At 41.4% G+C, this 23,682-nt stretch overlaps 1 protein-coding gene across 1 annotated transcript; it reads left to right on the forward strand.

Moving 5' to 3' along the window:
- Positions 1–14,635: 14,635 nt before the first annotated feature.
- Positions 14,636–23,524, forward strand: LOC112254110 (ectodysplasin-A receptor-associated adapter protein). Its single transcript, XM_024426343.2, has 6 exons — positions 14,636–14,888; positions 19,864–19,922; positions 21,160–21,202; positions 21,311–21,381; positions 21,800–21,848; positions 22,055–23,524. The coding sequence occupies exons 1-6, from the start codon at positions 14,831–14,833 to the stop codon at positions 22,441–22,443; spliced, it is 669 nt and encodes a 222-aa protein (XP_024282111.1). The 5' UTR covers positions 14,636–14,830; the 3' UTR covers positions 22,444–23,524.
- The last annotated feature ends 158 nt before the right edge of the window (positions 23,525–23,682 follow it).

Genomic DNA, 23,682 nt, shown 5'->3' on the forward strand with positions numbered 1-23,682 from the left:
TCATTAGAACGTGCGTTGAAGATGTCGTTCCCATAGCAACAATTAAAACATTCCCTAACCAGAAACCATGGATTGATGGCAGCATTCGTGTGAAACTGAAAGCGCAAACCACTGCTTTTAATCAGGGCAAGGTGTCTGGTAACATGACTGAATACAAACAGTGCAGCTATTCCCTCCGCAAGGCTATCAAACAAGCTAAGCGCCAGTACAGAGACAAAGTAGAATCTCAATTCAACGGCTCAGACACAAGAGGCATGTGGCAGGGTCTACAGTCAATCACGGACTACAGGAAGAAATCCAGCCCAGTCACGGACCAGGATGTCTTGCTCCCAGGCAGACTAAATAACTTTTTTGCCCGCTTTGAGGACAATACAGTGCCACTGACACGGCCTGCAACGAAAACATGCGGTCTCTCCTTCACTGCAGCCGAGGTGAGTAAGACATTTAAACGTGTTAACCCTCGCAAGGCTGCAGGCCCAGACGGCATCCCCAGCCGCGCCCTCAGAGCATGCGCAGACCAGCTGGCCGGTGTGTTTACGGACATATTCAATCAATCCCTATACCAGTCTGCTGTTCCCACATGCTTCAAGAGGGCCACCATTGTTCCTGTTCCCAAGAAAGCTAAGGTAACTGAGCTAAACGACTACCACCCCGTAGCACTCACATCCGTCATCATGAAGTGCTTTGAGAGACTAGTCAAGGACCATATCACCTCCACCCTACCTGACACCCTAGACCCACTCCAATTTGCTTACCGCCCAAACAGGTCCACAGACGATGCAATCTCAACCACACTGCACACTGCCCTAACCCATCTGGACAAGAGGAATACCGATGTGAGAATGCTGTTCATCGACTACAGCTCGGCATTCAACACCATAGTACTCTCCAAGCTCGTCATCAAGCTCGAGACCCTGGGTCTCGACCCCGCCCTGTGCAACTGGGTACTGGACTTCCTGACGGGCCGCCCCAGGTGGTGAGGGTAGGCAACAACATCTCCTCCCCGCTGATCCTCAACACTGGGGCCCCACAAGGGTGCGTTCTGAGCCCTCTCCTGTACTCCCTGTTCACCCACGACTGCGTGGCCACGCACGCCTCCAACTCAATCATCAAGTTTGCGGACGACACAACAGTGGTAGGCTTGATTACCAACAACGACGAGACGGCCTACAGGGAGGAGGTGAGGGCCCTCGGAGTGTGGTGTCAGGAAAATAACCTCACACTCAACGTCAACAAAACTAAGGAGATGATTGTGGACTTCAGGAAACAGCAGAGGGAACACCCCCCATCCACATCGATGGAACAGTAGTGGAGAGGGTAGCAAGTTTTAAGTTCCTCGGCATACACATCACAGACAAACTGAATTGGTCCACTCACACAGACAGCATCGTGAAGAAGGCGCAGCAGCGCAACCTCAGGAGGCTGAAGAAATTCGGCTTGTCACCAAAAGCACTCACAAACTTCTACAGATGCACAGTCGAGAGCATCCTGGCGGGCTGTATCACCGCCTGGTATGGCAATTGCACCGCCCTCAACCGTAAGGCTCTCCAGAGGGTAGTGAGGTCTGCACAACGCATCACCGGGGGCAAACTACCTGCCCTCCAGGACACCTACACCACCCGATGCTACAGGAAGGCCATAAAGATCATCAAGGACATCAACCACCCGAGCCACTGCCTGTTCACCCCGCTGTCATCCAGAAGGCGAGGTCAGTACAGGTGCATCAAAGCTGGGACCGAGAGACTGAAAAACAGCTTCTATCTCAAGGCCATCAGACTGTTAAACAGCCACCACTAACATTGAGTGGCTGCTGCCAACACACTGTCAATGACACTGACTCAACTCCAGCCACTGTAATAATGGGAATTGATGGGAAATGATGTAAATATATCACTAGCCACTTTAAACAATGCTACCTTATATAATGTTACTTACCCTACATTATTCATCTCATATGCATACGTATATACCGTATTCTATATCATCGACTGCATCCTTATGTAATACATGTATCACTAGCCACTTTAACTATGCCACTTGGTTTACATACTCATCTCATATGTATATACTGTACTCGATATCATCTACTGTATCTTGCCTATGCTGCTCTGTACCATCACTCATTCTTATATCCTTATTTACATATTCTTTATCCCCTTACACTGTGTATAAAACAGTAGTTTTTTTGGAATTGTTAGTTAGATTACTTGTTCGTTATTACTGCATTGTCGGAACTAGAAGCACAAGCATTTCGCTACACTCGCATTAACATCTGCTAACCATGTGTATGTGACAAATAAATTTTGATTTGATTTGATTATAGTTAACTAGTCCAACGCAATAACGACCTGCCTCTCTCGTTACACTCCACAAGGAGCCTGCCTGTTACGCGAATGCAGTAATCCAAGGTAAATTGCTAGCTAGCATTAAACTTATCTTTATAAAAAAACAATCAATCATAATCACTAGTTAACTACACATGGTTGAGGATATTACTAGATATTATCTAGCGTGTCCTGCGTTGCATATAATCTGACTGAGCATACAAGTATCTAGGTATCTGACTGAGCATACAAGTATCTAAGTATCTGACTGAGCAGTGGTAGGCAGAAGCAGGCAAGTAAACATATATTCATCCAAACAGCACCCTGAATTTGTAACTTGTTAGCAAATGTGTAACATTAACAACTGTAAATTATTTTACTAGCTACCTGTGTAACAATTTCAATCTCACAAAATTATAAGCATGACACAAGATAAGATTCCAAACTAATGTATATCCACCAAGCTAGCTAGCTAAATTTACTTGCAAACATTGAGGAGAAACAATAATACAACAATTTACTATTGTAAATCTAAAACTGAAGCCGGTTTTACTATAAAATAATATTTGCCAAAGCATGCCTGATAGACATGGCTGTAGGTAAGATAGTTACTGTCTGCCTACCTACCTACCAGGTTTTACTTCATTTCAAACTCAAGTTTGTACTATGCTATAAACTGTCTCCAGACAACACCACTGAATAATTTTCTACTTTGAAACCACCGAAGTCCAGTCTTGGCCATGGCAGGCAGTGATTAGCCAATTTGGTCCATATTGCCCCACCCCAGAGACGATAACACGCACTGCCTTGTCAGAGAGTCTCATTCTTATTTTATTCAGCCACCGCTGTTTATCGAAGCCACCATTCTTATCTTCTGAAAATTAATCTTTACTTTTTTCATCCAAATTGCTCAATTTCAGATACCCTACGCCTTCGACCAAGCGACAAAGACATATTTTTTTTACATTTTAGATTCCTTTGACATCTGTCCGTTTAGAAGCCTGAGTCAGCTAGCTTTCTAGCCACTGCTAACGGTCCTTCTAGCTAGCTAGCTAACGCGTCACGCCTGCAGGAGACAAGATTCTGAGGTAATTATTTTATAATCGCCTTCCCAATCACACTCAAACAGTGTTCTTAAGCTTTGAGTGAGGGTACCAGATGGATTCCTTCAGATTTCTGTTTTTTAACTGTTTATTTCTCCTCAGACGGAGGTGTCGTCACCTGCCGGGATAAAACAGTGCGTCGAGTTCATGTCAGGGAGGGACTTTCACGGAGAGTGCGCCCAATGCCTCGGACCACGTAGAGGTGGACGTAACGGACCCCTTCTTCTGTATCCACTGCTCCGGGCTTCCTCTGCCTTCTCTCCGCCATCGAGTGGACCTGGTCTCTATCTCTACACCACCCGGCTCCTCCCGTATAGCTCCATGAGAACTTACGGAAGAGCGGCCAAGGTGCGGCTCTCCAATACTGGACTCTTCCTCTGCCCTTCCCCAAACTGCTGGTTCTTTCGAGGACGCAGAACACCGGGAGCTGAGAGACGTCCATGCCAGCCTGTAGGATACCACAAAATTGGGGAGAAAAAAGGTGGTAAAATAATCAAATAACAAGATGCCTCTCTGAGGATCCGTAACGACTAGTTAGTGGGAAGAACGTTTTTTGTATGCTGTACCATTGAGATTTCCCTTCACTGGAACTAAGGGGGTGGCAGGTAGCCTAGTGGTTAAAACTTTGGACTTGTAACCGAAAGGTTGCAAGATCGAATTTTTGAGCTGACAAGGTAAAAATCTGTTGTTCTGGTCCTGAACAAGGTAGTGACGTCTTTAAAAATAAGAATTTGCCTAGTTAAATAAAAAGGTTTTTAAAAAGCGGGCTTAGCCCGAACCATGAAAAACAGCCCCAGACCATTATTCCTCCTCCACCAAAATGTACAGTTGGCACTATGCATTCGGGCAGGTAGTGTTCTCCTGGCATCTGCCAAAACCCGATTAGTCTGCTGGACTACCAGATGGTGAAATGTGATTCATCACTCTGGAGAACACATTTCCACTGCTCCAATGTCCAATGGTGGCGAGCTTTCCACCACTCCAGCCGATGCTTGGCATTGAGCATGGTGATCTCAGGCTTGTGTGCGGCTGCTTGACCATGGAAAGCCATTTCATGAAGCTCCCGATGAACAGCGCTTGTGCTGACATTGCTTCCAGAGGCAGTTTGGAACTCGGTAGTGACACAATAACAGCACTTACAGTTGACCTGGCCACTCCAAGCAGGGCAGAAATTTGACAAGCTGACTTGTTGTAAATGTTGGAATCCAATAACGGTGCCACGTTGAAAGTCACTGAGCTCTTCAGTACGGTCCATTTTACTGCCAACATTTGTCTATGGAGATTGCATGGCTGCTCCCTGCTCAATTTAATACACCTGTTGGTGTCACTGAAATAGTCAAATCCACTAATTTGAAGGGGTGTCCCCATACTTTTGGAGATGTAGTGTACCTGAACGGGAACGTCTTAAGTGATGGGTTAGCTCTGGCGGTTATAAAGACTATACAGAGTGCTAGGGCTAGTTCAAGAAGGTCTCTACACATACAGGTGGCATGCGTTTGCAAGCGCATAGTGAAGACTCATTTCACTGCAGTATCGGTATCATACTGAGCTTCCTTCAGAGTCTATTTGATAAAGGTCTTTCTCCTTCTACATTGAAGGTCTATTTGGCTGCTATATTGGCTTACCACTCTGATATAGATGGGAAGCCACATTTTGGCCTCTCGGTTTATGAAGGGCACCTGTCGTCTGCGCCCGCCTACACGTTGTCTATTCCCCAGATGGGATTTGTTCACAGTTCTGGATGCATTAACTAACTCTCCTTTCGAGCATAGAGACACAATAGAATAAAAATTCCTCTCGTTTAATTTAAAACGGCGCTACTATTATCCCTTGCCTCCGCAAAATGGGTAGGTGACCTGGCGGCCCTTCTCCGTGCACCAGTCATGCATGGTGTTCTCAGAGGACAAGTGGAGGGCTACATTGACACCTAACCCCGCTTATTTGCCTAAGATCATTACATCTGGTTTTAAATCTATGGTTATTGATCTGGCTACATTCTCCCTCTGTTCCGCTCTGAGGAAGAGGTGTGTCTTTACACCCTGTCCGTGCGCTCTCGGAAAAGCAGCCTGCGCCGCTCTGACCAGTTGTTTATGTGCTTTGGTACACAAGCACAGGGTAAGGCTTTGTCCAGAGAACGACTATTTCGCTGGATAGTTGAAGCTATCTCTTTGGCATACTCCTCTGCATGCAAGGCTCCCCCCAGAGGCACTTAAAGCACATTCTACTAGAGGTGTGGCAACATCTGGACACTACTTTGGGTCGTTACATTGGACGATGTATGTGGGGCAGCTTCTTGTGCCACACCTCACACTTTTGTCAGGTTCTATAGTCTTGACATGACTGCTTCGTCATTGTCACATTCAGTACTGGCTGCAGCCAGACGTTAGTTCCCACAAAACATGTATTGTACACATCCCTTTGGGCCCTACATGTCCACACTATAAACCCTTCTACCAGTGCATAGTTATAGAAGAAGGTTATTCTTTAAAATTACCTGTGTTACCTATTTCTTACTAATTGTATCACATAGCCTGCAGGCTTTGCTTGTCTTATCCCGGTTTAATCAATTTTACAATAAGGCTGTAACGTAACAAAATGTGGAAAAGGGTCTGAATACTTTCCGAATGCACTGTATTCCCGGAATTTTAGTACATTGATGATACTGTATGTTTCTTTGTGAATGGCAATTTCATCATGACCACTAGTTCTTAGCTACAGATTGTTATACCAGATAATGTGATTTAACCAAAGATTTATGCTATTCAATTACTGGGAGTTACAGGATAGGTTATGTTTGACGTAGCACAGAGAATTTAACCAATCTTAACGATGTCGTCTTCATCCTTGATTCAGGGAAACAAGAGTCTCATAAAATGTCTGCATCCAGTTGCAGGGGGTCAGTTTGGATTTAAAAAAATGCTTTGTTAATAAAATACTTTTTGCTCCATGACATAATCCATCAATTTGTAAGCCGCCATCTTGTCTATTTCAAGTCTTCTCTCATTAATCGAAGCAGGTCTCGGTTATCATGCCATGCAGCTCTTTGGGGTGCACACTCACCTGTCTCGATCAATGAGAGAAGACCTGAAATTAGACAATGTCTGCAAGAATCTTTGGGTAAATCACATTATCTGGTGTAACAATATGTAGCTACAGTTCCCTGCACTTGTGTGTCTCTACACCTGAGAAACACCCAGACACACTGAACTGTAATACAGTGTTCATACAATGTTTTTGTTTTTTTACTTGATTTAGCATTAAATAGTGTACCCTTGTATTTTAGATTTTGACAAAAACAATGTCGAGCATCTGTTTGATACTACATAGCCCTGTACAGGAAATATAAATATATTCTCTGAATCCATAAAGGCATACAAATTTCCAAGATATTTTGAAAGAAAAGATCCATATTTATCTCATGGTGATTCTGCATCAGGGCTCTACAACCCTGTTAATGGAGAGCTACCGTCCTGTAAATTTTCCCTCAACCATAATCTAGCACACCTGATTTTAATAATTAGCTGGTTGATAAGCTGAACCAGGTTAGTTACAACTGGGGTGGGAGCAAAAACATAAAGGAGGGTAGCACTCCAGGAACAGGGTTGGAGACCCATGTTCTACACATGGTCTTATGCTGAGCCACACTGGCTGTGTTTACAGAGGCAGCCCAATAGTGATCTTTTTTCCCACTATTTGGTCTTAATCACATATATTTTTCAGAGCTGATCTGATTGGTCAAAATACCAATTAGTGAAAAAAAGATAAGAATTGGGCCGACTGTGTAAACGCAGCCATAGTCCTTTATCCGGCTTCTGTACACTGGCAATGGTGTTTGGCATTGGTGGGTTGGGGAAGCTGAGACTTTGTGCTTATGGCGAATGTTCTTGTCCTGTCTGCAGTAAGTGGCCAGCTGGATAAGACTCTGCCAAAAGTGGTGTAGGGCTTCTTAACCAACAACTGTTTGGTCCTCTTGCAGAAGATTTGCTGGTACTGCTCGTCTGCTGGAAAGACATGGTCGTGGCGTAAGCATTTTACACTTTTTGTGGAAGGGATGTAGGGCAACATGCCTTTGTTGGTAAAGGTGTCAACAGAATGGGACCATTTAGCGTATTGTTTAGGGACAATGAGGGGACATTTGGAGCTGCTTTAGAGAGGAAAGATCAGTCAACACAGTGAATGGGCTGGGGGTCTAAAGAAAGTGTAAAAAGTATTTGGAAGGAAGTTCTTACACAGTATGAATAGTTGTGTTGGAGATTAAGGAGAAATGGCACCTCAATCGCTCTCATAGACAACAATACATTTACTGTCTAAGCAGAACCCTGCACAACCAAAAAAAACTTTCTCATCTCAAAGTACTGTCTGTAAATGAGGTGGTTGTGTCATTACTGTTGTCTTTATTTTATATCCTTCAAGTGCCCCTTTCTGGTTTCTGTCCCACAATCTTGTTGTGCTCCATAACAGCAAGATGTGTCCGCTCCCTCATGCGTGTATCCAAAATGTCACTGCTTTGGGGTATTTTTTTAGCAGGGCACTGGGGAATGGCTCCAGATAACCCAGGTTTTACAAAAAGAAAAGGTTAAAAAAAACACTTGGATACCCCATAACAAACACTACCCAATTCATGTTTATACCATGCTTACTGTAAATTGAGCGACCTTAGTAAATATGCCAACTTACCTTCACCTTGTACAGAGCTAGAGGTTGGAAGAGCATGTGGGTGGAATCAGATTCTGTACCACCTACAACAAAATACACAATTTAACCACCCCACTATTTGTATTGATGTCTATTAGACTGGCTAGCTTAGCATACCTAACATGGACATTTCAATGTTGTCAGTTTGCTGTTAGCTAACTACGCTTAGACGTTGCTAACGCTTGCAGATTGTACAACTCCTGGATAAGTATTTTAAGTGTCTTAGCTAACCAGACCACATGTTATAGCAATTTTTTTTGTCGGTGACGTATCACGCCACCATTGGTTGTTGCCTCGCCTCGCCTTAGCTGTGGTACGTGCCCAATTTTGTGCATCAATTCTGGCCTAACCTAGACCAAAATATTGTATTGTAAAAACAATACAAAGCATACACATGCAAACGACATCATCAAACAAACATCAACTGATCACACCTGCCCAGACACACTAGCACACATCACTTTCCCCCACAAAGCCTGAAACTGCACCATTTTTTTTCTCTCCGTAGCCCAGCACTTTCATTATTTAAATAATAAATAATTTGATTTTTCCATTGTAATTAATGAAGGCGGAGTGATTAATTTCCACGTTTTTTGTTTACATTTTCTCAAGATGAGTGATGAAAAGAGGATCGTCCAACCCGTCGGGTATCTCACTACACCCCATATGCAATGTATTGTAATAAGCAGACAGACGGGTTAAAGGTAAATGTTCATTATAATACTTCTGACAGCCAACTTTCTACCTCCGCTCACAACTTCCGGACTTTATAGCATTCCCAGAAAGCATGGTTGGATTTTTGATTATTGAGTCATTATTACTTTACACTTGACTTGGGCCGGCGTTATAATTGGAGTGCCTTAGGAGGCCTGGCCCGCACTACCGTACCTCCTTGCCCGTCCAAATAAAATATTGATTTATTGATTAATTTGACTGAGACACGCATCGACAGAAAGACGCATCAATCTCATATAAAACATCTGATCGAGCGAAACAGCGCCCCTCTGTCTTAGCATGTGTAAACCATGTATCTGATGCTGTTTTGACAAAAATAGTACGATATCTCATTTTACTCTCTGTTCTGAACGTGCTAGACGGCCAGTTCATATACTCTTTAGCCGTACTCTTATCCTACTTCTCCTCTGTTCCTCTGGAGGTTAATCCAGGTCCTACAGTGCCTAGCTCCACTCCCACCCCACAGGTGCTCTCATTTTGTTGACTTCTGTAAACGTAAAAGCCTTGGTTTCAGGCATGTTAACATTAGAAGCCTACTCCCTAAGTTTGTTTTACTCACTGCTTTAGCACACTCTGCCAACCCAGATGTCTTAGCCGTGTCTGAATCCTGCCTTAGGAAAACCACCAAAAACCTTGAAATTTCCATTCCTAACTATAATGTTTTCCGCCAAGATAGAACTGCCAAAGGGGGCGGTGTTGCAATCTACTGCAAAGATAGTAATACAGAACTCTGCAGGCTATCTAAGTCTGTACCCAAACAATTTGAGCTTCTACTTCTAAAAATTCCTTTCCAGAAACAAGTCTCTCACTGTTGCCGCTTGCTATAGACCTCTGCCCCCAGCTGTACCCTTGATACCATATGTGAATTGATTGCCCCCCCATCTATCTTCTGAGCTTGTGCTACTAGGTGACCTAAACTGGGACATGCTTAACACCCCGGCCATCCTACAAACTAAGCTTGATGCCTTCAATCTCACACAAATTATCAATGAACCTACCAGGTACAACCCCAAATCAGTATACACGGGCACCCTCATAGATGTCATCCTAACTAACTCGCCCTTAAAATACACCTCTGCTGTTTTCAATCAAGATCTCAGCGATCACTGCCTCATTGCCTGCATCGGTAATGGGTCTGCGACCAAACGACCACCCCTCATCACTGTCAAACGCTCCCTGAAACATTTCTGCGAGCAGGCCTTTCTAATCGACCTGGCTGGGGTATCCTGGAATGACATTGACCTCATCCCGTCAGTAGATGATGCCTGGCTATTCTTTAAAAGTGCCTTCCTCACCATCTTAAATAAGCATGCCCCTCTCAAAAAATGTAGAACTAGGAATAGATATAGTCCTTGGTTCACTCCAGACCTGTCTGCCCTTGACCAGCACAAAAACATCCTGTGTCGTTCTGCATTAGCATTGAATAGCCCCCGTGACATGCAACTTTTCAGGGAAGTTAGGAACAAATATACACAGGCAGTTAGAAAAGCTAAGGCAAGCTTTTCAAACAGAAATTTGCATCCTGTAGTACTAACTCAAAAAAGTTCTGGGACACTGTAAAGTCCATGGAGAACAAGAGCACCTCCTCCCAGCTGCCCACTGCTCTGAGGCTAGGAAACACTGTTACCACCGATAAATCCACTATAATTGAGAATTTCAATAAGCATTTCTCTACGGCTGGCCATGCTTTCCACTTGGCTACCCCTACCCCGGTCAACTGCCCGGCACCCTCCACAGCAACCCGTCAAAGCCCCCACCATTTCTCCTTTACCCAAATCGAGATAGCTGATGTTCTGAAAGAGCTGCAAAATCTGGACCCCTACAAATCAGCCGGGCTAGACAATCTGGACCCTCTCTTTCTAAAATGATCTGCCGAAATTGTTGCAACCCCTATTACTAGCCTGTTCAACCTCTCTTTCGAGATTCCCAAAGATTGGAAAGCTGCCGCGGTCATCCCCCTCTTCGAAGGAGGTGACACTCTAGACCCAAACTGCTACAGACCTATATCTATCCTACCCTGTCTTTCTAAGGTCTTCGAAAGCCAAGTTAACAAACAGATTACTGACCATTTTGAATCCCACCATACCTTCTCCACTACGCAATCTGGTTTCAGAGCTGGTCATGGGTGCACCTCAGCCACGCTCAAGGTTCTAAACGACATCATAACCGCCATCGATAAGAGAAATTACTGTGCAACCATATTCATCTACCTGGCCAAGGCTTTCGACTCTGTCAATCACAACATTCTTATTGGCAGACTCGACAGCCTTGGTTTCTCAAATGATTGCCTCGCCTGGTTTACCAACTACTTTTCTGATAGAGTTCAGTGTGTCAAATCGGAGGGACTGTTGTCCGGACCTCTGACGGTCTCTTTCGGTGTGCCACAGGGTTCAATTCTCGGGCCGACTCACTTTTCTGTATACATCAATGATGTTGCTCTTGCTGCTGGTGATTCTCTGATCCACCTCTACGCAGACGACACCATTCTGTATACTTCTGACCCCTCCTTGGACACTGTGTTAACTAACCTCCAGACGAGCTTCAATGCCATACAACTCTCCTTCCGTGGCCTCCAACTGCTCTTAAACGCAAGTAAAACTAAATGCATGCTATTCAATCGATCACTGCCCGCACCTGCCCGCCCGTCCAGCATCACTACTCTGGACGGCTCTGAATTAGAATACGTGGACAACTACAAATACCTGGGTGTCTGGTTAGACCGTAAACTCTCCTTCCAGACTCCCATTAAGCATCTCCAATCCAAAATTAAATCTAGAATAGGCTTCCTTTATCGCAACAAAGCATCCTTAACTCATGCTGCCAAACATACCCTCGTAAAACTGACTGCACCTGTACATACTGCACCTGTACATAGCCCATCTGTAAACAGCCCATCTATCTACCTACCTCATCCCCATACTGGCATTTATTTATTTTACTCCTTTGCACCCCAGTATCTCTACCTGCACATTCATCTTCTGCCGATCTACCATTCCAGTGTTTAATTGCTATATTGTAATTACTTCGCCACCATGGCCTATTTATTTCCTTAACTTACCTCATTTGCACTCACTGTATATAGACATTTTGTTTTATTTTGTTCTACTGTATTATTGACTGTTCGTTTTGTTTATTCCATGTGTAACTCTGTGTTGTTGTATGTGTCGAATTGCTACGCTTTATCTTGGCCAGGTCGCAGTTGGAAATGAGAACTTGTTCTCAACTAGCCTACCTGGTTAAATAAAGGTTCATTAAAAAAAATAAAACATTTAAACTATATACAGATCTCTGGTTTCAGCATCTTGCAAATTGGAAAGGAAAGCTGGTGATTGCACAGTGCACTGTTCGGGTGCTGGCTTCCCCTAAAGTAAGTGTATGTTTTGCCACAATTATATAATTACTCTGGTCTAAATTAATTAATTAAAAATACTTCACTTCATTGAGGCTGTTGAGCTGTCTGGTATTTACCATTACACCCATGAAAAAATGTGAGGTATTTCCTGCCTATGGAAATCAAACGCCGGTCCAACTGATTTGTTCTGCGGCAGGACCTGGACATAACTCTGCCATTATGATGTAAAATGTGTGAATTTTGTCTCTTGTATAGTACATTCTATACATTATCTTTATACTGGATTCATCGTACAAATTCGTTAACCGTAATTTCGTTCGCTATGCTCCAACTTTCCCTCCATTTGGTGCCAACAGCAGTTCTTTTCAGGTCTTGGTTCGAATAGTTTATTTTTTCTAAGAGATTGTCAATTGAATATGCTCACTGCAAGGTTTTGAACATTTTACCTATCATATGAACATCATTTTCTGACTCAAGTAAGATTCCCTCAAGGTTGCGCAGTTGTCTAAAATATTTCAAATCGAAATTTCGTGAATTTTAAATTGCATGTATTTGAAACTATCAACACTGGTCAGTCAAATTTATTTTTAACTCTGTCATTGAAATACATGTATTTTCTGTTATCAAGTAATTTACGGTTTCTCCGCCTTTTTTTATTTTATTTTTATTGCCATTATTAAAAACAATCCACGTTAATTTGATAAGTTACTTTCTAAATGTAATCATTTACAGTTACCTGTCAAATTGCAATCAGTAACGTAACCTTTGGATTACTCAAACTCAGTAATGTAATCTGATTAATTTTATTGTATTACTTTCCCCTTGAATGGCATTAGAAGAAGACGAGAAGGATCCATCAAGCACATTTGGTGTGTCATTTATAGTGGTATGCCTTGTGGTCAGACTCGCTCAGGTGGAGTACACTTTCACCTTTTTGCTGAATTGAATGTGATTGAGAAAATAGAAAGGTGTCATCATGTATTTGTTCGCAAACCTTTCGGATTTGAAAAGTAATCAAATAAGTAATTAACTAGTTTTTCAAAAGTATCTGTAATCTGATGACAATATTACCACTGGTAATGTACCTGATTTACAGTTTTTAATAATCAGATTACATGTACATGCTTACATGTAATCAGTTACTCCCCAACAGAACACTCTTAAATCTTAATAAATGCGTAGGCATAAAAGTATGTGTTGTATTGAATTTCTAAGAGAAGCTGTGTTTTGTCCACATTGTGCAGGACATACCCAAACAGTACAGCAGATGGCAGCAACTTTACATTTGAATTTTCAAAGGACTCTCGAAAGGGATAATATATTATGCAGTATAAGTTAACTGTTATATTATACGATGCAGCCTGGTCTCATAGAGTAGACGTAACATAGTAAATGTAAATTCGGGAGACTCAACTTAATGTTGTATTACGTTAAGTATGGTTACACAAGACAGAAGATGACTTAATCATCTGTTTTATACAACAACGTGAATGTCGAGCTAACCAAAGGTTGCGTGTTCGAATGTCATCATGGACAACTGTAACATTTTAGCTATTTAGCAACTTTGCAAATACTTAGCATGTTAGCTAACCCTTCCCCTTTAACCTAACTCCTAAACCTAATCTTAACCCTATGCCCTACCCTAGCTAACGTTAGCCACTTTTGCCACACAATTGGAATTCGTAACATATCATACGTTTTGAAATGTATAACATATTGTATGGATTGCTAGTCGTAACATATTGTACGAATTGCAATTGTAAAATATATGACTTGTAATTTGTAACATATACAAAATGGATGATGGACATCCACAAATTAATAGCCTACATACCATACAAAACGTAACATTTTATATTAATTGGAGTGGCCGCCATATTTCATTCTGGGATGTTTCCTACTGTTCAATATTCACAATCAGTGGAGAAAAGATCTCAATTTGGCTTCCTGTGTAAATTTAGCCCAAAAAGTGTGGCTGCATTAAAAAAAAGTAGGCCTATGCTTTAATTTGGACCACTGGTTAACTGGAGCCACTGCATAGCCTTATAACTGTTTTTAGACTATTTTCCACACCAGTGTTATGGGGCATAGCATCGGTCTGTTTCCTTGGCTATATAGCGTAAAATAGCATCCTATAGTATAGACTAAGAAAAGTCCCCATTGTCGGGTCATCAGACATGGCGGAAAGTGAATGGTAAATCTGTAGAAGGGGTCTGTCAGCCTCCATGTCTACCATTAATTTATGTGTATGGGAAGTTACGTGACACTTGTGGTCGGGGGAGCGGTTTTATGGTGCTTTCAAGACTGGGAAATAACCGAGATCAGGTTATGACGTTGGTGATCTTCAGGTCGGAAGGCAGGGCTCTAGAAAGATGCCTGAGTTTCCGATTTGGAATTCCGAGTTTGATGACCATTCAAAACGTTTTGTTCCGAGTTCCCAGTTGTCTTGAAAGCACCAATAGCATTGATGTCAGAACTTGTTTTTCTCCCATTGAGCGTCATTTTACCAACTACACCTCCCGCCCCCTCAGCGCACTCTCTGGAACGCGGTTGCACTATTCGACTCAATTTCGTTATCATCTGTTGTCATTTTACTCTTATGTGCAACGGACTTTTCTCTTATGTTCACATCTATTTGTGTGAAGATGACTAGCTTGAAGGCGTTTAAGGAGCCATTCGGTAAGTCTGCACTGTTATTTCAAACGTTAAATGGTATAGATAGGCTATGTCGTTTATGATGCTACCTTTTTTTGCTAGTGGTTCTTTTTGAGCAACCTTCTAATTTACAAATAAATAGACCCACTGTAATATTGAAATGTAAAAGTCCTTTTGTTTTTTAAATGTTGGTTATCTGAACTTTTTTAATAATTCGTTTAAAAAAATGTTTTAGAATTCATTTCACATTGACATACTTTAATTAAGATAACTTACATTCCATTGATTCCATTTCAATGTGCTCTTCTCACAAGTGGGATTTCCCCAAACATAAAAATACCCCTCATACTGGTCATCTATGGGAATCAAACCGACAACCCTAGCATCACAAGTGCCATGCTCCACCAACTGAGCCACATCACATCATCGCAAACCACTTGATGTCTCAATGTACTCAATAACTTTATTGTCCATTGTTTTTCTTCATGGTGATGGAAAGTCTACAGGTACAAACCTAGATGACCAGCCTTTATACAATATAGTACTGTACATTTACATTAAGTGGTTTGTAAGGATGGTAAATTAATACTGAACAAAAGTGGTTATTTTCCATGTTATAAAAAATATATATATATGATCAAGAAAATATTTACTTTGATGTGGATATTTTGTGTCTTTGCCCATAACTTTGCACCTTTTGATGTAAATGTTTGAGGACAGGGTTTTGTTCTTTGTCATTCTAATGGAATCCAGAATAACAGAGAAAGGGACAGGGCAACAACTCTTGTAATTCTAACTATTGAATCCTGAAAGATACTGTTCTTAATTGTACAACAACATTTTCTGCCAAAGCAGAGATGCTGAAAAAAAATGTTGCCAGCCCTACAGACTTTTTATATCGATCCACTAATACTAGTAAAGGATCCATCTACTCATTCAAGGGTTTTTCTTTATTTGGACTTTTTTTATACATTGTAGAATAATAGTGTTGACATCAAAACTATGAAATAACACATATGGAATCATGAGGTAACCAAAAAAGTGTTAAACAAATCAAAATATATTTTATATTTGAGATTCTTCAATGTAGCCACCCTTTGCCTTGATGACAACTTTGCACACTCTTGACATTCTCTCAAACAGCTTCACCTGGAATGCTTTTCCAACAGTCTTGAAGGAGTTACCACATATGCTGAGCACTTGTTGGCTGCTTTCCCTTCACTCTGCGGTCCAACTCATCCCAAACCATCTCAGTTAGGTTGAGGTCGGGTGATTGTGGAGGCCGGGTCATCTAATGCAGCACTCAATCACTCTCCTTCTTGGTCGAATAGCCCTTACACAGCCTGGAGGTGTGTTGGATAATTTTCCTGTTGAAAAACAAATGATAGTTCCACTAAGCACAAACCAGATGGGATGGCGTATTACTGCAGAATGCTGTAGTAGCCATGCTGGTTTAAGTGTGCCTTGAAAAGAAATCACGACAGTGTCCATGCTTCACTGTGGGAACCAGACATGGGGAGATCAACCGTTCATCTACTCTGCGTCTCACAAAGACAGCGCGGTTGGAAGCTAAAATCTCAAATTTGGACTCATCAGACCAAAGAACAGATTTCCACCGGTCTAAAGTCCATTGCTCGTGTTTCTTGGCCCAAGCAAATCTCTTCTTCTTTTTGCTAACTTTTAGTAGTGGTTTCTTTGCAGCAATTTGACCATGAAGGCCTGGTTCACACAGTCTTCTCTGAACAGTTGATGTTGAGATGTGTCTGTTACTTGAACTCTGTGAAGCATTTATTTGGGCTGCAATTTCTGAGACTGGTTACTCTAATGATCTTATCCTCTGCAGCAGAGGTAACGCTGGGTCTTTGTTTTCCTGTGGCAGTCCTAGTTTCATCATAGCTTGAGGATTTTTGCAAATGCACTTGAAGAAACTTTCAACGTTCTTGACTTTTGCTGGGTTGACTGACCTTCATGTCTTAAAGTAATGATGGACTGTCATTTTTCTTTGCTTATTTGAACTGTTCTTGCCATAATATGGACTTGGTATTTTACCAAATAGGGCTATCTTCTGTATACCACCCCTACCTTGTCACAACACAACTGATTGGCTCAAATGCATGAAGAAGGAAAGAAATTCCACAAATGAACTTTTAACAAGGCACACATGTTAATTGAAATGCATTCCAGGTGACTAGCTCATGAAACTGGTTGAGAGAAGGCCAAGAGTGTGCAAAGCTGTCATCAAGGCCAATGGTGGGTGGCTATTTTGAAGAATCTCAAATATAAAATATATTTTGATTTGTTTAACACTTTTTTGGGGGGTTACTACATGATTCCATATGTGCTATTTCATAGTTTTGATGTCTTCGCTGCTATTCTACAATGTAGAAAATAGTAACAATAAAGAAAAACACCGGAATGAGTAGGTGTGTTCAAACCTTTGACTGGTATCATAGATTATGAATTTTTTTATTCCAATTTTTTTTTTTTTATGTATTTTTTAGGAGGTGCTGCAGCACCCTCAGCACCCCTACTTCCCGCACACTGTGGAAAATGTATGAAAATGTGAGCTGTCCCCTTGAGCTCATACATATAAATTACATTTACTCAGTGATCTGTTTGGACAGATACCTGTTGGGTCTTGAGGATGCCTGCTCAGTTGAATGAGCAGAACAATAATACCCCAATTTTGCACAATGCTCTGATTCTTTCATAAAAATGTCTGTGCTTTTTTAAATGCTGAAACATTGTCCTCATCAGCAAGCCTTGAAGAACAAGCTCTTTATTCTTTATTACTATTGCGTTGTCAATCTTCATATAGCAGCCAAGGCCTGTGCAGAAGCTGAGGGCTTTAGGCCAGCAAAGTAAGCCTCCTCTCACACAACAAAATCACAGAACTTATTTGTCCTGCTGGAACTTGAGTTTTACAACACATACACACACACACACACACACACACACAACCCTCAATCATTCACCGTACATAGACAAGGAAACTTTCAAAGCATTTGTCCATCTCTGCTTTAGGTATAGAAACTGCATGGATTGAGTTAGGTATTAGCGCGCCATTCATCTCAAGCCATGTGTGGAAAAAAGCATGCCTTGGTCGCTGCAGAGCAAATGCAACATTGCACGGTCTGATTAAACTTTTAGAAACTCGACTTATCTTAGTAGCAAAGGCATGGGTGGTCAAAAATTAGAAAATCTAGGTTAATCTCTATGGAATCATGGCCTGGAGGGATCTATTATGATGTGGTTTATATTTCATCTATTGAACTTCTTGCAGAGCGAGTAGTTACATGTCTGTGCATTCCCTGTGGAGCAGAAACAATGCTGAGCTGAGATGGGTTTCTGCTTACAGTTGATGAGTAGGGGACATGGGGCTGATGTGTCTCAGCATTGCACTAATAAAGGGGAAGGTAGAATGAGATTGAGTATGCATTACCAAAGCATCTGTACACATCTATGTAACCACAGACCTAGAATGAGATTCTATTTTTGTGTCCATCAGCAATTACACGGTTATTACAGTGATCATCATTGCTCTGCTGTTATTGATCTTACTGAGAGTATGGCATATGGTGAGTTAACTGGCATGTCCTCTCCTCTCTTGTCTCACTGTCATCATCATCTATGTAACAACAAAAACGGTTGAGAAAATACTGCAATATGTCAATATGCAGAAAATACTGCAATATTTTGTTCGTACCCTCCACAGAAATTATCACAGTTTCTGGACTGTGATATGTTTAAAATAATATTGTTCAATTTATTTATCTGTTATTTTACCAGGTAAGTTGACTGAGAACACATTCTCATTTGCAGCAACGACCTGGGGAATAGTTACAGGGGAGAGGAGGGGGATGAATGAGCCAATTGTAAACTGGGGATTATTAGGTGACCGTGATGGTTTGATGGCCGGATTGGGAATTCAGCCAGGACACTGGGGTTAACACCCTTTCTCTTATGACAAGTGCCATGGGATCTTTAATGACCACAGAGTCAGGACACCCATTTAACGTCCCATCCGAAACACAGCACCCTACACAGGGCAGTGTCCCCAATCACTGCCCTGGGGAATTGGGTTATTTTTTAGACCAGAGGAAAGAGTGCCTCCTACTGGCCCTCCAACACCACTTCCAGCAGCATCTGGTCTCCCATCCAGAGACTGACCTGGACCAGCACTGCTTAGCTTCAGAAGCAAGCCAGCAGTGGTATGCTGCTGGCTAATCAAAGCTGGTGAGGGTGTTTTAGTATTTATTTTAGTCTGGTATGACTGCAATGTAAAACTCTGACACAGTTTGCCTCCCACAAAAGAAGTGACGTCTTGACAATATTTCCCTTCTTGTTGGTGATATGTTCAATCAATGACACAGGCCCCTGGTGTGAGACACCTTACAACTCCATTATAGTAAAGTGTGTGTGTGTGTGTGTGTGTGTTTACTCATATCACCAATGTGAGAAACCCTGCTATTCTTTTAATCTTGTTTGAGGAAGTGAATCCACCCACGTATTGTCGTTTTGAGATCTATGTCTGACTTACACTGTAGTTTCAACTGTGTCAACAACTTCATTAATATGACCCATGTGAAATGGTCTTTGGTTAACTTGAATGTGTTTATAAATCCAAGGTTCCCATTTAAGCTGAAGTGAGTGTCAGCTTCATGGAGTGTAACCTAAGAAAGGTCAGAGTAGCTCTTTATTTGGAACTCTGAGGTCTCATACAATAGCCTCACAGTGACGCAGACTGATAGAGGCCTGCATAGCCTTGTAGAGGTATGTTTTAGAGCTGAAAAGAGGGCTTTGTACGTCTGCAACTATCAGGACCCAGGACACTCAATAAGTTCAGATTTAATGTGTCCTCTTCATGCTGATATTTGCTTTGTTGAAAAACTGCATTCCATTTCCATCAGCCATAATTTTCTATAAAATCTGCAATATTGTCCTTTGTGCATTGTTCTCTTCATGTAATCTCCCTGTTACACCTGTCTTGTCTCGACAGATAGAATAATCTCTGAACCAGTGGAGGACACAGATACTAGTAGCTTCATGGCAGAAATGGTACGACCCTCCTAATATCATCTGAAACAAACTAGTGTAAACAAATGTACTATCTGAATTTAAAGGGATAATCCACCCCCAGAAATAAAAAATCATGAAACACCTGTCTATTTGGTGAAAGCCGATGTTCTATCAGTGGTTAAAATAGAACTATACCCAATGATTTAACTTCTAAATGGTCCGTCTGGGAAATCTGAAAATCATGTAGAAACTCGTCATAGCTACCAGTTTCTCGTCACTGGAGATAGGTGATAACACACTATCACATTTCATAACGCTTTTAAAACAATTACCTGCCTTCCAGATCGGCCAATAGAACACATTCATCCGTTTTATATCGTCATGACAAAGTATATATTTTGCTTAGATGTGCTCAATCTAAACAGTGTACCAAATTATTCAACTCAGTTTCTCCTTTTAAGTACCATCTCACAATGTGCCCTGTGAGAAATGTGAGAATTGGCTGTTGTTGCCATAGCAACACACTCTGCACTCGCTCTCGGTAGTGACGAACTGCAAATTTAACTCACTGAGATACACTCCTAAATTGACAGTGCAGTTTGTTTAGGTGATTTTACAGCTAGCTAGCTACTTCACATGCTGATATGGACTTTGGTATTATTGTGTGTAGCTATATTTGCTAGCTAGCTACCTATCTAACTTGTCAGCCAGCCCAGAGAGAGCATTCCATGGTGGGTTTTGTAGTCAACTTGAACTGCAACATTTTCCCACAATTATTTTCATGTTGCTACCAAGCTTGTTATAATGACAAAATTAAACATTTGTTCACAAAAAATATTGTTTTCACATATTAGTGTTATTTAACACTGTTAATAATTGGAATTAGAGGTTTGGGGTGGATTATCCCTTTAATTGAATAGATACATTGTTTTTGTTAGCAATAATTTTGTTATATTCTTTTGAGCTAACTCTTCGGCCTGTTTAGATTGAGAAGAAAATAGCCATGTAAAGTAATTGAAGCATAGTTGAGTACATTATGCTGGAATTTCTTATGCCCAGGGACTGATATAGAAGCAAGTTGCAACAAGCCACTTTTCGCTATCCAACACAGAGTATAATTTTCTCACACAATTTACAGACGTTTTCATTGCTACCTCTCGGTCTTAAAAGATGTAGATCAGCATAAATATCTGCATTGATATATAGTATTAAGATCACAATCCATCAGTGTACCACTTCCCAGCAAAGCTGAACATGTGTGTTTTGTGTCTCTTAGTCCTTGAAGTCCAACTATCCAGTCCAAGTCACAGAACCTCAAGGTGGGTGCTCTAAGCTCAGTACATCTGTTCACACAACTGATGTGCCTTTCTGTGCACTCTGATGAGAAAGTACAGCATTCACTTACACCGTCCATCTGACCTTTCCAGATGCAGTGACACTGCAGCTGAGGTCCATGCCACCTGGCTACCTCACACCTCCCTCAGGCAGAATAAGACAGGTGTGTAATGGGGTCACTTGCACTGAGCTAAAGTGTATTGTTTCTTTGTTCATGATATTAATGTGAAAATGTGGTGACTAGTCTTGACAGGATGCTCCTGTATACTGTAGCTTTTTAAATATAACTCCAAACCTCTTACCCAGCATCTGAAAATGTCATACCCTGGCTATCTGTAATGTTTGAGCCTTTGTAACGGAAACTAGCTGTTGGTGTCAAAACCACAAGACCATTTTGATGGGTGTGAATGATCACTTTTTTTCCATAGGAAAGGTGTTGTGAGTTGGTTTAAAAAGGTTGTGATTATTTTAATGGTATCAATTAGAATATTGTGAGGTATTCTGAATCATATTTGTAGTTAATTCCACTCTAGAAATACAACAACTGAATGTAATGTTTTGTTTTACCCAACCTCATACAGCCAGTAGAAGTTGGTGTGGAGTGCATCTGCACAGGCTCCATCTTACAAGGTAAATTAAATTAGCGTTTTTATCATGATGTATACTCTATTTCCGAACAACATTTCCAAGCACATGTTCTACATATTTTCTACACAGTTGCATTACACTAACATACGTGTACCTAAAATGGTAGTCTAATCATTTCCATGTACAGTGTATATATTTCCAAGGCTGTTAGTAATTCCATTTTCCTTGCCCCAATTCCTACCCCCTAGACTTCCCCAAGGAGCTGCAGTTCTTGAACAACCCCTGTGAGAAGTGCTGTTGCTCAGCTCCACCTCCAAAGATCAGTGATCTGATGGATGACAAGGACTTGCTGGACTTACTGCGTCTTAAACTGGACCCAAATCATTGCACTGTTAAGAACTGGAAGAACTTTGCGAGCCGTTGGGGTATGAGCTATGATGAGCTGACTCTGCTGGAGCACCGGACCCAGGGCTCAATGTGCCACAGCCCCACACAAGAGTTCCTGCTGCGCAACAACCACAAGACCGTCACTGAGCTCACCGAACTTTGCCGAGTCTACCAGCGCATTGATGTGCTGCGGCTTCTGCAACACTGGATGGAGAACGACTGGCCCTCACGCTGGCAAAATGCTCATTAACCACTTGCCCCAACTCCTGAAAATCCCTCAGAAATTATGCATATTACTTTTTACATTTTGCTATATACTTTATTGAATTAGCAACAGGGACTTGGACCATTTTTTCTTTAACAGAAGCCCATTTATTTAACATCCAGTGGTTCCAGGATTTTGGTTGAGTTGGTGTGCAAAAGACTGGTGGATCACATTTTATGACTCCTGCGGAGTTGAGGACTTAATAGGACTGATTTCCATTGTGTACTCTTTACCAATACTGTAGCTCTGAGCATCTCAACCAGCTCATTATTTTCTTTTTCAAAGGTCCCGCAACCTCAGAATTGCTGTGTGTCCAATAGTGATGGGTTGTTCGCGAACAAACGGCTCTTTATGAACAGATCCTTTTTGGTGAACCTCAGGAAACAAATCGCATCGTTGAGAGAGACGTTCATTTGGCTCCCTGATTTGCACACTGCTACTATGCAAATATAACGTGTACATTCTGGTCCACATTAATTTTTGCAGTGCGTTAAAAATTAACACCATTTTTTTTGGACCGATCTAATAATTTGACCACGTAAACATTTTTTTGAACACGTATTTCACGATCTGACATAATGGTAGCCTACCTTTTGGGCTTTACATTGGAGATTGGAAATCATGGTTCTAGGTCAATCTTAAGTGGAACTGTGCTAACCAACATGGCACATCAAGAAGTAGAAAAGAGAGAAGATTTAAATGGTGAACTGTTAGTACATTTTTACTTATTAGAACAGTCACCATAGTAATGACAGACAATAATAATCAATGTAGTATATATAATATGGGAAAGGAGACAGTGTTGCGTATTGGTCTTTATAGTCTCATAAAAACATGAGTCATCTCCAAATATTGTATTGTTTGTATTAATAGTAAATGAGTCTTGATTATTTTGGGATAGTTTGATGAAGCTGAGGTCATGTTGTCAAATGAGATATCTCACTCCGGTCTGAATCCTAATTAGCAATTTTCCCTTACGTTTTATATTTTTTTGTGGTTACAATTCCCCCCACCCCCACTTGAAGCAAATAAAAGCTAGATGTTTTCCAGCTTCTTGCTAATCTTATGAACTTTTCTTAATCAACACGTTTCAAAAGTCATCATTGAAAAATACAGCACTGAAAAAAAAGGATTTTGTTGGAAGTTACCCATGAGAGTTTGAGCTTTCTGTGTATATGATTATATAACTTGGTAAATGTTTATTTATCTAGATTTCAGTGATGA

This window comes from Oncorhynchus tshawytscha, linkage group LG01, assembly GCF_018296145.1.
Source record: "Oncorhynchus tshawytscha isolate Ot180627B linkage group LG01, Otsh_v2.0, whole genome shotgun sequence".
Lineage (NCBI taxonomy): Eukaryota > Metazoa > Chordata > Actinopteri > Salmoniformes > Salmonidae > Oncorhynchus > Oncorhynchus tshawytscha.